The sequence below is a fragment of the Aedes albopictus genome, chromosome 1 (assembly GCF_035046485.1).
Source record: "Aedes albopictus strain Foshan chromosome 1, AalbF5, whole genome shotgun sequence".
Lineage (NCBI taxonomy): Eukaryota > Metazoa > Arthropoda > Insecta > Diptera > Culicidae > Aedes > Aedes albopictus.
The window spans coordinates 85,415,054-85,428,342 of record NC_085136.1 but is presented as its reverse complement, the minus strand read 5'-3'; the positions used below and the strand labels follow the sequence as shown (position 1 = coordinate 85,428,342).

The 13,289-nt window shown below is 41.7% G+C and overlaps 1 protein-coding gene and 1 long non-coding RNA gene across 2 annotated transcripts; both read left to right on the top strand.

Moving 5' to 3' along the window:
- Nucleotides 1-1,007: 1,007 nt before the first annotated feature.
- On the top strand, nucleotides 1,008-2,778 carry LOC109427460 (2-(3-amino-3-carboxypropyl)histidine synthase subunit 2-like). Its single transcript, XM_019703013.4, has 3 exons — nucleotides 1,008-1,322; nucleotides 1,382-1,739; nucleotides 1,842-2,778. The coding sequence occupies exons 1-3, from the start codon at nucleotides 1,158-1,160 to the stop codon at nucleotides 2,741-2,743; spliced, it is 1,425 nt and encodes a 474-aa protein (XP_019558558.3). The 5' UTR covers nucleotides 1,008-1,157; the 3' UTR covers nucleotides 2,744-2,778.
- Nucleotides 2,779-7,697: 4,919 nt separating this feature from the next.
- On the top strand, nucleotides 7,698-8,915 carry LOC115257028 (uncharacterized). The gene is made up of 2 exons (XR_003892913.2): nucleotides 7,698-8,546; nucleotides 8,617-8,915. It is a non-coding gene; the product is annotated as an uncharacterized LOC115257028 (long non-coding RNA).
- The last annotated feature ends 4,374 nt before the right edge of the window (nucleotides 8,916-13,289 follow it).

The following is a 13,289-nucleotide window of genomic DNA, read 5'->3' as shown; positions in this document are numbered from 1 at the left end:
TCCCATTTGAAATAAATCCAATATAATGGAATAGTCTCATTATTGGCTACAAAAATATTTTGCAGGAATTGCACAAGAGGATACCCGAAGCCGATAAACATCCATGGATCCGTTACGGGGAAATCGGTTCGAAAGGATTATGGGATTACCGTTCACATCGCTGCCAGCTCTCAAAAGAGCAGAAGGATCATCCGTGGGTCGTCAACGATGCCAATCGATCCAAAAAGGAAAGACCATGGCCCTTGCAAGGAACAGACCGAAGGAAGCTGATTCATGATTTTTTTATATATTTATTTATTGTAAATGTTTGTGTTTAATGTTCACGTAATTTAAATTAATAAAGTTCATTAGTTGCGTATTTTAATTCGTTTTATTGTTATTCTTAAAAGCAAATTTTCTAAAAAAAATAATTAGCAAAAGTGAGTAGCAGTTACTCACTTTTGCTTTTATCCAAATAAAGAAAGTGAGTTGAAGCTACTCTATTTTTTCAAATTCCACCGTTACTCAAAAGTGAGTAACGGGACTTTACTCTCTTTTGAGCTGTTCCACTTTGTACCAAAGTGAGTCGAAAACGACTCACTTTAGAGTAGTTTTCAACGAGCGTGATGACAACCTTTGCAAACCTTTACCGGTTCAAAATAGGAATCGCACAACCTAGCGCACAGCCTTATTATTTTCGTTGATATTCCCTTTTTTGACAATTACAATCATTAAAATGATTTTGATGATTTTTTTTTCTGCTCACGGACCAAAAGAAACAGTGAAAGTCAGGGATGCCACATATACAGATTTTTCTGTAACCATGCAGATTTTCTCGCAGCTTTTCATACAGAATTCTGTATACCAATAATTACAGATTTTTGGAAATTATACAGATTATACAGATTTTTCTGAAACTTACAGAATTTCGAACAGATTTTCCGCAAAATCTTATAGATTTCATACAGATTTTTGGCAAAACATGGTGATACAGATTATAAAGATTTTTGGAAGGCAATATACAGATTTAAATGTGGCAACACTGGTGAAAGTAAACACAAGCAACCATTTGCACAGCACATGCATTTTTTTTGGAAAAACCTAGTAATAAATAATTACTAATCTTCAAAAAGTCCATAGAAGTTTAGTGCTTTTTCTGCGATCGAAACGCACGCGTTATGACCTCGGCCTTCAGTTCCAGTGAAGCGGCTGCAATCGAGCGGCAGGTAGACCTCACCGACTCCAGTCAGCCGGAGTGTGTTGACATTCAGCTGGACGACTTCTGGAACGACGCTCAACTGGCGGAATGTGTCGGCTGGATACGGGAACACGGTTTCCAGAAGGTTTGTAGTAGACTAAATGGTGGTTATCTACGAATTCGTGAAATTTGTTTTGCCTCCAGGTGTGCCTTCAATTTCCGGATGCGATGCTGCCGTTCAGCACAGCCATTGCCGAGCTGCTGCAGCAGTCCTCGCAGTCCGGTATTCACATTTTGGGAGACACATCCTACGGGAGCTGCTGTGTGGATGAGATAGCCGCTTCACATATTGGGGCCGATGCGATGATACACTTCGGGCATGCCTGTCTCAGCCGAGCGGCCCGGTTGCCCATCAAGTACGTTTTCGTCAAAGGTCGACTGGTTGTGGAACGGTTCGTGGAAGCCGTGGAGCAGGAGTTTGCCGATCGTGGGATTGAGCTGGGCATCTTCTACGATGTGAGTTTTGCTCACGTTGCTCGGGATGTGGAAGAGAAAATTAAAGGTGGGTGTTGGATTCGGGATGAATCCGAGAGAAATTCCCGGTTCAATTATTAATGGAATTCCTGTTAGAATCTTGATAACAATTTTCTTCCTTTCGTACAAGGTTCCTTCCCAAACGCCACCGTCGGTCAGTTGGCCCTATCCGGCGAGCAGCCGGATCTGCTGTGCTGGAAACTGCATGGTCGCACTTATGAAGGTTCAACCTGCATCTACATTGGTCGGGACAATCAGAGTTTCTTTAACACAACCAATGGCATCAAGGCGTCGCAATGGTTCCGTTTCGATCCGGAAGCGGAACAACTGACCCGAGCGAACCCACTGGATTCGAAATGGCTGCGACGGCGGTTCTACTACATCGAGAAATGTAAGGATGCCAGTTCGCTGGGCATTGTGGTGGCGACCTTGACCGCTAGCGGGTATCTGGACGTGGTCAACCGGATTCAGAAGATGGCAAAGGCTCGCGGCATCCGGTCGTATATTATTTCCGTGGGCAAGATCAACCCTGCCAAGTTGGCCAACTTTTTGGAGATCGATTGCTTCGTGCTGATTGGTTGCCCGGAGAACGACCTGTTCACCTCGAGAGACTTCTTCAAACCGCTGGTATCGGTGTACGAGTGTGAACTTGCGTTCAATCCGGCCTGGACCGGTCAATTTCCGGACAGCTACAGTTCCGACTTTTGCGATGTTCTTCCCAATGGACGGCTGTACAAGGAGTTCGATGCCGGGCTGGTGGATGATGCTCCGGCGGATGTCAGTTTGGTAACCGGTAAGGTTCGGAATGTGAATCGGGTTGAAATGGACGCGGCTACGAATGGAAGTCAAGATTGCCGGGAGATTCAGCTGCGAGGTAAGAATGAGGTTGCTCAGGTTAGTTCAGGAGATGCTCTGCAGGGTCGATCGTGGCAAGGTTTGGAGCAGAACTTGGGACGGGATGCGCCGGCAGTTGTTGAAGAAGGAAGGAGTGGGATCCCCATTAAGTATGAGAATGATCCCAGTGAACGGTAAAGATGAAGGTAAAATATAGGTTTTGGATATAACAAGTACATGATTTTAAAGTTTCGAAAGAAATCCTAGGATTGTTTGCTGGATATAGGGACTTTTAGGCTGGGTAAGAGCATGAACATAAGCTGTAATTAATCGAAAATCAGAATCGCACAAAGCACCAACAAGCAGTTTGAATATATCTACCTTATTTACTTAATGGCCTACAACTCGTAGTGGGCCACTGGTACCGTAAACCGGGGTCAAATTGATCTCCGGGTCGAAATTGATCAGACATTTTTCAGTTAGATCAAACAAACTTAACATAGTTCCCTTCCAAGTATCGTAATGTAGGAAGCACATACTAAACGATACATGCAAGAATACTGTTTAAAGCATGCTTTATCTAACGGAAAAACGTCTGATCAATTTCGACCCGGAGATCAATTTGACCCCGGTTTACGGTACTTGGTATTAGTGGTGTTAATCGTAAGCCCAATTCTACTCGTAGGCTCCCTATTAAAAGGTATGAACGCCTCTTCCACGGTCTTGCGGTTGTTCCCGATAATGAGCCTGGAATCATATGCAACCGTGTGATAATGGTTCTGCTCGTTTGCACACCAATTCTCCTTAATTATAGCTCCTTCCAGTGCTATATGTGTTGAACAGTAAGTTCTAAAAGAGCATCGCTCTGCTTCAGTCCGTCTAAGGCTGCGAACGATGACGAAATTTCATGTACAACCCGTACAATTGATTTCGATCCATCAAGCGTCACACGAATCAGTCTAACCTGCTTCGCTGGAAAACCATGTTCGATCATAATCTTCAATAACACGTTTCGCTTCACCGAATCGTACGCCGCCTTGAGATCAATAAACAGATGATGGGTCTACAAGTTTACGCGCACTCCTGTCGATGCTCTATCCTCCTGGTAGCCACCATACCATTATTTTATCTGTCAGCAAGTTTCTATCACGGATTTTCTCCGCACGCCATGTGACAATTTGGTACACCCTCCGCATATCATTCTGTCTTGCATCTCATCTCTTGCGCCTGACGAATCACATTTTCCTCATGATCTCTTTTATTTTTGCGATGGATTCGTTTTTCGGTTACTCGTACTTACCTTACCTGTCAGACTAAGTCCTGAGTGTTCTCTCTTGGTCCTCTCCTACGTACAGTCGTCTCCAGTCTGCTCGATCCATGGATGTGTGTCTCCAGTTCCGCACTCTGCGAAGGGTCCGCAAATCGTCCTCCACTTGATCGACCCAACTAGCTCGTTGCGCAACACACACTAAGATCAGCTCGGTATTTTTCCCATCTTTTTACTGAGTTCTCAACAGCAGATTTAACTCGGTACGCTCGGTTATTTCTTTTGCGGATATTTTGTAAATGACTTACCGAGCTCAGATAATAAACTGTCAAAAATTACTGATGCGCGGTAAATATCGTTACTGGTGAACGGTAAATACGATAACCGAGTGTACCGAGATAAATCTGCTGTTGAAAACTCAGTAAAAAGATGGAAAAAATACTGAACTCAGCGAAAAAATTACTGAGCTGGAACATCTGAATCTTAGTGTGCACGTCTTCTTGTACCGGTCAGATGACTCTGGAGAATCATTTTAGTCGGGTTGCTATCCGACATCCTAATGACGTGACCTCGGTTTCTTGGTTAAACGCAAGGCAAAAGCAGTGGAAGTAAAAGAAAAAAAATGTCGCTAATTCGCACATTAACAAGTTTGGAACTGGAGGAAACATAGGGTATTGGTTCCCTTATTAAGCATGTGGCTCCCATTTTCATCCTACGAAAAACAAAGGATTGAAGCGCTGTTTGTTTTGTTTCTTATTTTTGTATTTTTTGTTAGAAGTGAGCACCCATGAAAACAAAAAGAACGGAATCAATCGGTGCCGCAATCGCTTGTTTTCGAATAGGATGAATATGGGAGCATGAGATTACTGATGGCACACATACCCTATATTGTTCGTCAGCACAAGTTCGAAGACTCCAAAGGCTCTTCGATCAACTTCTCTTAACGTCCACGATTCATGATTCATAAGATATGGACCTGCATCTGGACGACTGGATGAATGAAAGCAGATAAGAGAAGGTCATTGTGAGATATAAGATGTACTGAATAAAGCTGTGATAAAGAGAATGATCACAGCAGGCGATATAGCGCATCTGAATGGGATGCGAACTGTCAAGCAGACAATGTCAGCATCCCTGCTTGCGTAGCAACAACTCCATGCGTCACCCAACCGCGTTCACTCTTGCCACTTGCGAACCGACGTCAGCCTGGGTAAGTTGTGTGTGCTGCACGTGAGGGGTGATTCCTTCCCAGTGAAATACCAAACTCCACATTGGCGAATTCCTGCCAGTTTTTCGTTTAATTTAAGAAAAGGAACCTACATTTTCGCTGGGAGGAATCACCCTTCAATGTGCATGCAATAGTGAACAAGTGACGGAAACACAAAACCCATATGTGAAAAGTGGAAGTTCGGTGTGATAAATATTTTACGAGGACGTAGCTCCCGCTGGAGCATGCCTGCGAAAAACTGTGTATGAGAAATTATTGACGGGAAAGAGTGTGAAAGTGCGACAAGAAAAAAAATCCAGCAGCGCTAGAGTGATCGAATTGTTTTGTTTTGTGCTTACAGCGTGTTGTTTGCCGTGGGGGAAAACCTCCGGCAATGTCCGCTGCCGAAAAGCAAGGTTAGAAAGATCCTGTTGTTTTGCATCGTGCAAATGTCGGATCGAATGCTTACAGCGTGTTGTTTGCCGTGGGGAAAAACCTCCGGCAATGTCCGCTGCCGAAAAGCAAGGTTAGAAAGATCCTGTTGTTTTGCATCGTGCAAATGTCGGATCGAATGCTTACAGCGTGTTGTTTGCCGTGGGGGAAAACCTCCGGCAATGTCCGCTGCCGAAAAGCAAGGTTAGAAAGATCCTGTTGTTTTGCATCGTGCAAATGTCGGATCGAATGCTTACAGCGTGTTGTTTGCCGTGGGGAAAAACCTCCGGCAATGTCCGCTGCCGAAAAGCAAGGTTAGAAAGATCCTGTTGTTTTGCATCGTGCAAATGTCGGATCGAATGCTTACAGCGTGTTGTTTGCCGTGGGGGAAAACCTCCGGCAATGTCCGCTGCCGAAAAGCAAGGTTAGAAAGATCCTGTTGTTTTGCATCGTGCAAATGTCGGATCGAATGCTTACAGCGTGTTGTTTGCCGTGGGGGAAAACCTCCGGCAATGTCCGCTGCCGAAAAGCAAGGTTAGAAAGATCCTGTTGTTTTGCATCGTGCAAATGTCGGATCGAATGCTTACAGCGTGTTGTTTGCCGTGAGGGAAAACCTCCGGCAATGTCCGCTGCCGAAAAGCAAGGTTAGAAAGATCCTGTTGTTTTGCATCGTGCAAATGTCGGATCGAATGCTTACAGCGTGTTGTTTGCCGTGGGGAAAAACCTCCGGCAATGTCCGCTGCCGAAAAGCAAGGTTAGAAAGATCCTGTTGTTTTGCATCGTGCAAATGTCGGATCGAATGCTTACAGCGTGTTGTTTGCCGTGGGGGAAAACCTCCGGCAATGTCTGCTGCCGAAAAGCAAGGTTAGAAAGATCCTGTTGTTTTGCTTCGTACAAATGTCGGATCGAATGCTTACAGCATGTTGTTTGCCGTGGAGGGAGAATCCCGGCAATGTCCGCTGACGAAAAGCTAGGTTAGAAAGATCCTGTTGTTTTGCTTCGCACAAATGTCGGATCCGAAGCTTACAGCGTGTTGTTTGCCATGGAGGAAGAATTCCGACAATGTTCGCTGACGAAAAGCTAGGGGAAAGATCCCGTTTTGCTTCGTGCAAATATTGGACCGGAAGTTTGCATCGTGTTGTTTGTCGTGGCCGATAGATCTTAGTAATGTACGCAAAAATAAAACTATTAGAAAAATCCAGTAGTTTTGATTCGTGCAAATGTGGAATCGAATGGTTACAATAAATCGTTTATCAAAGGGTGTCGTCAATGTTGGCTGGCCAAAAGAAGGATAACATATGATGATGCAGTTTGCTTTCTGTGGCTAGTGTTCCAATGAATGACAATGCTTTATTCTCTTTATCTATATAATGTATTTTATCAGATATCTCGAATTTAAACGACGGAGCAATGGGATAAATTCAAGTATAAGATTGAATAAAGACTGAAAGAGCAAGATTTTTTTTTCAGAACCACCCAGTACCAAAGCGGGAATTTTCTTAAATATTACAAGTATAGAGGCTTGCATTACAAACTAAACTTCAACGAAATCACATGATTTTTAAGCATTATCCTCAAAATTATTTGGAGAGCAAGGACGGCTGTATCGAGCTACCCCGAACGAGAGGAAAAGAGAGAGATAATGATGACGTCACTGTGCAAGCTACCATTTCTCGTCGGAAAATGTCATTCCTGCATTTAAGGACAAACGTCTTAAAATCCCGCTTCAACAGTGCATCATAATTTCAAACGCACAAATCTCAAGAAGCAAGCTTCGAACAACAGTGCATTTTATTATTCTGTTCTTGTTCACTTGTAATAAGCTGAAAATAAGAAGAACAAGTGCGCTGGTTTTGTTTACGAAGAGATTTGTGCGTTCAAAATCGTGAGTAGGTGCCAAAGTCGGCCACTGTGGTGGCCATTTTGGGATTTTAACAAGTCTGTGAAAACAAAGTAGCGGCAGCAGAATGGTATCTCAATGAAAACTATATTCGGCAGCTTCATGCAATGAGGTACAGATACAGGTGGCGCAGATAAACATTGCAAACCACTAGTTGTCTCTTTTGTTCTACCGCTGATCAAATACAACTCAATTAGTGACGTCACTAATTGAGTTGCATTTGATCAGCGGTAGAACGAAAGAGACAACTAGTGGTTTGCAATGTTTATCTGCGCCACCTGTATCTGTACCTCATTGAGCTTCATGGCACCAATTGCAACGTATGTGACGATGTAATATAACAGTTAATTATGGTGAATATTTGTAAGTAAATACTCCAAATTGAGATACGAAAATTCAATTTTATGTTAAAAATGTGTAAAATTTCTTTAGAGTAGAAGAAGGATGTGAGATATAAGATGTACTGAATAAAGCTGTGATAAAGAGAATGATCACAGCAGGCGATATAGCGCATCTGAATGGGATGCGAACTGTCAAGCAGACAATGTCAGCATCCCTGCTTGCGTAGCAACAACTCCATGCGTCACCCAACCGCGTTCACTCTTGCCACTTGCGAACCGACGTCAGCCTGGGTAAGTTGTGTGTGCTGCACGTGAGGGGTGATTCCTTCCCAGTGAAATACCAAACTCCACAGTCATCTTTGAAGTCATGAGTCGTTTGAGAATCATAGGTACGGTTAGTAATTTTACTATGGAATCGGTACACTGAACCCAAACATCATCCTTGTTTCGTATTTTTTATCATTCCCCGTCTGTTTAAAATTGATAATTTCATTTCCGTATGACAGAACCGAGCGTATGCTTTATCACAGCAATATCAACACAACATCATTCCTCATGCCGATGATGTTTACTTCAATTTTCGAATGCTCCTTCATTCGATTTGTGACCTGAAAAAGTGCAACTGACTACCCTACCATAAGTGGATGAACAGCATGAACAGTGTTTTGGTTGCGCCCCATTACGACTGTCATCCACTTTCAGGATGATTCGTCATCCGCGTGTGAAGTGATTGACGGTCGAGTTCTCGGCAGCGGTTGAGGTCGATGCTGAGCCCGCAATCTTTCTTCCGCCATTTGTATTTTCACATAGAAGATGAAACACGGAACACTGAGGCAGAAATTTAGAATTTTTAGGTAAGACACGCATTTTTCTTATTAAAACACAGAATTTCAGAAAATATGTACTTGTATTTTATCTTTCCAGGAAAATTAACTTGAACTTGTGGCAGACAGAGGAGCCGCAGCGAAAGCGGAGATGACGAGTTGTTGCATGTGCTAACTTCATTCCGTGGCCGTCATCCGATTTCGGAGTGAAGTGTCTTGGATCGTGAGGCTTCCATTCCCGATTCCCTTTTCCCAGCCCACCAGTGATCATCCGTTATGCTGCATGCCGTTGGATAGTAAACGGGTTTCCCTCTATTTTTTCGAAGAAAATGTTTGTGTTTGATGTCAATTATTTTGGCATCGTTTCGATAGTTTGATTAATAAATATGAAAAGATTAATCTTGGCGTTATTTATTGCATTCCCTAAAAAGTGGAGAAGTTATTAAAATATATCATTCGGTTTTCATACTATATCCAAACGTTCTTCATCTAATTATCATATCAATCTCCTCTGCATAACGTAAGACACATCATTCGGTTTCCACCTGAGCAATCATTCGATTTTGCGATGATCATCATTCGGGCTTTTGTCATCCGAATTTGTAGCAGTCGGTTGTACACCATTCGGCAAACGAATGACGTTCGTTAAAGGGCGGGTGCGAATTACTTTGCAGTCGATTGAAGGATGATGTTTTGGTTCAGTGTAGTTTCCACAACAAAATTTATTTCAGTGCAGGCTTAATTAGTTATTTATGCAACAAGTTGCAAAATGATGATTTTTTCAGCACGAGTCGTACATTTATCCAACGAGGCTTGCCGAGTTGGATAAATACGACAAGTGCTGAAAAAATCGAGTTTTGCAACGCGTTGCATACAACATTTTTTGCAATTATGAAAAATACCCTTAAGTACGATCATTTCTGACTGCTCAGACAGGTCTCAGCTAAAACCACGTGCGAGCATGCATGCGCACAAGGCCATTTTTTTTCAATCAGGTAGGCTATGTCAATAAGTGTCACAACTACTCGGAGTCGCGTCGTCAAAGAGCGTTTTTTGTGCTGCTGACTCTACGTCTGTTTGGTTGATCAAACCAGAAGTAAAATTGCTTCTATTCAGGTTCGATCTGCCAAATAGACATAGGAGAAGCCATCGAATAGACAAATGTATACGGAAGAACATTAGTGCTTCAGGAAACTTGTGAAAAGTGTACCATTGCAAAGGTGCCGAAAAGTAGTACTTTTCGGCACTCTTAAAAGTGCTGAAAAGTACTACTTTTCGGCACTCTTGAGCTAGTCAAGAAAAGTAGGCCATTTCTGCACAGTTACGGCGACTGAAAAGTGCAATCTTATGGCACGTAATTGCAAAAAATTCTTTTCAAAATCAAAAGAGTTTTGCAACATGCTGTAGAGCGGTGTTTTGATTCTACCTCGTCGCGAGGGAGCGAACGAACCCCAAAACAGAGACAAAAAAAATGAGCGAGAAAGAGGGGAACGAAAAAAGAGCCGATGATGATTTTGGATAAAAGAGTGCGATTTTTGCCTCGAGAGTCTTTCTTTGTAGGTACACTCAGAATAAATAACACATTAAATTTAAAAGTTCTGCACTTAGATTGTGACCAATTGCTTTTGCACTTGAAAAATGTGTGCAGCGCTATCAAATTTTTGTCGATTCAATCATGATAGAATTTAAGTGCGTCACTTTTGGTTTTTAATCGTTCAGCGCTTAGTTTCCATTGGAAAGAATAATACAGCTATTTACACGTGGGATTGATTTTAAAATAGAAATAAATGCCAAATTTGAATAATCAGTGATCGCGCTGGTTTTATTTGTTAAACCAATCAATGCTAAAGCTATTATTGGGGAAGAGCATAAAGTGCCTCGTCGTGCGCTCCGCCAGTTCCTTCAGCGGTTGGGATAATCGCCTCGTGATCCACTATGGGGCCGTCTCGGTGGCCGGATGGTTGTGTTGGCATGACGGAACTAGCGTTGGCGATCACCAGGAATGAACGCACAATCTATCAGTCAATTAATTTGAGTGTATGGGAGTGGAACTCGCGAGAGCTTTTTGAGTGTGAGTGGACGTGAGAAACAGAGAAAATATTATGATTCCAGTTCAAAACCAAATTAGCGACATTTTTTCTTTGACTTCCGCTGCTTTTGCCTTGCGTTAAGCACAATGTCGGAAGTGGGGCGCTGTATAGAGCACCAGGTGTACAATACAGCGCCCCACTTCCGACATTGTGTTTAACGCAAGGCAAAAGCAGCGGAAGTCAAAGAAAAAATGTCGCTAATTCGGTTTTGAACTGGAAACATAATAGGTAGAGAAGCGAAGAGTGAACAGCCACCTGAACGGCAACACTTTTTCTGTTTTGATTTCATTGCTCGGATGCTGGCAACTGTCGCAAAGCAGATTAATCCACCCATTGAAGGTAGTGCCTATCTCGCACACCGCATTTGAAAACTTTTTATACTGTTGTATTAACTAGGAATTATCAAACTGATATTCCAAAATGGAACAATTTTCATTAATTCAAAAAATCAATGTTGTTTGCACTGTTTTTTATAATATTTGGAAACTTTGGTGAAAATTTGTTTGAAATGAGTGCAATACTTATCTTCACTTTTGCGGCAATCGTCAAGGTTTGTTGATTTTGTTCATTACACGCTCGTTGAAAACTACTCTAAAGTGAGTAGTTTTTGACTCACTTCCATACTTTGGCAATAACTGTCAAAAGTGAGTAACATTATTTTGACGAACTGAGTAGCTTTCTACTCAGTTATCAAAAAACTGCGCTTTACTCTCTTTTGAGTATTAGCTGTTTAAATTTACTCACATCCCTAATAAAAATGTATTATACACTGGCGATTGGGTGAATGATTGTATAATTCCGTGTATGATCAAGATGATAGCCCGAAAGGGTTGTTAAGCACGTTGTATCATATTTTTCTATTAGGGATGTAACGGTCAAATCTTGTGAAAATAATCCTAAGTTGCTGCTGTGAAAGTATTCACCGAATATTCATTCATCGTTGAATATTGAAGCACAGAGAACAGACATCCAAGTCCAGTTCCGAAACTGTGTAAGGAATTTAACGGCCATTTGAAATCGGCAACACAAGTGGCAATAGCGTGGCGCTGCAATCGCTTAATTTCCCATACTAATTTAGTTCTCCACTTGAAATGTTTCAATTCACCACTGACTGTGGCAATATGGTGTTTGGTGGCGTTAGTGTTGTCATCGTGTATTGGTTTGCAACCTTATTATGCGTTGCGCGAAAATTTGTACGCGCAAGCGCCCATACATCTCCGCCTGTAAGAAAAATCATTTCGGTGTTTTCGGCGCAGTATTCCTTGGCCAATTCGCGCACTTATTGTAGAAGATACCATAACGATTAAACATACCAGCGGAGGTCTATTAGCGATTTTGCACCTTTTTCGCTCTCTATTTTCTTGCAACGGGTAATACTCAAGTAAAGATTCAAATCCTTACCACTCCTTACACAACCTTCCGAAAGAAATTTATTCTAGCCTGGATGTCTGTTCTCTGTGATTGAAGTATATAGATGATTTGAACACTTGTTTCCTGCGAAGTTTGTTTTAATAAGGCATGGTAAGTTTATTTATATTAGCTACATACGGAATAATGCAGTTATTGTTCAATAATTCCTAATTCATGATTATTGTTTTCCAGGAACCGAGCCAGGAACTTGCCCAGAGCCCCGCGGTGCTACGCGAATTATGACGATATTATACTATTTGCAAGATATTCAACTTAAAATAATGTTTCAAAAGGATTACCAAACACGATTAACATCAAATTAACATTATTCTGCAAGACCCCCAAAGAGATGCAGCATCACCTCGAAGCACCGCAGGAACCTTCGAATGAATCCAACCTTGATCCCAACTGTATGCTGATCTGTACCTTTAATTTAAGATCAAAAATATTGTTTAAGATTACAGTAGACGTTCGCTCAGTGCAAACGGTTTAACTGCAAAGCTTTTTAACTGCAAGTCCGCTAAGTGCAACAATTTTGCAGTTATCGCACCGCTATCTGTCAAAAACTAAACGTCAACAGAGTTGCGATGTTTTTCAGATGCACTACAGCTGCATTGCGATGTTTTTGAATGCATTCTGGCTGCGTCCAAAAGCAATTGACAACTGTTTGACGGCTGTCAGTCGTTGCAGTTAGCGAATTTCATTCGGTAACTGAAACGTAAACATGTTGCACTTATCGAACGTCTACTGTATTTGTAACATTGTTATTTTGTTAGACTTTTTAATCAGCAATAAAATGTGTGTGATATGTTACATTTTTTTTGCAATTTTTTTCAATCCAAATCAAAAAGAAAAAAAAAACAAAACAAATCTGTAAAACTGAGTAGAAATCTACTCATTTTGTTAATTTCGAATAAAATAAAAGGGAGTTAGATTTACTCTAATTTTGTAAAAAATCAGCTTTACTCTAAAGTGAGTAACTCTAGATTGAGTTTAAATAAGGGCGAAAGTAACATGAGAGAGTTCTCTTCATCGACTCTCTCTTCTGCAAATTAAAGTGACAAGATGCAAATTAAATCGAACTTGTTTACACTTAGACGCTAGATTGCATCGCAACCTAGCGATTTATGACCAAAAAGTTCAACAATACTTGCATCTTGTCACTTTAATTTGAAGAAGAGAGAGTCGATGAAGAGAACTCTCTCATGTTACTTTCGCCCTTATTTAAACTCAATCTAGAACTATCGAATACTCTCTTTTGAGCTGTTCCACT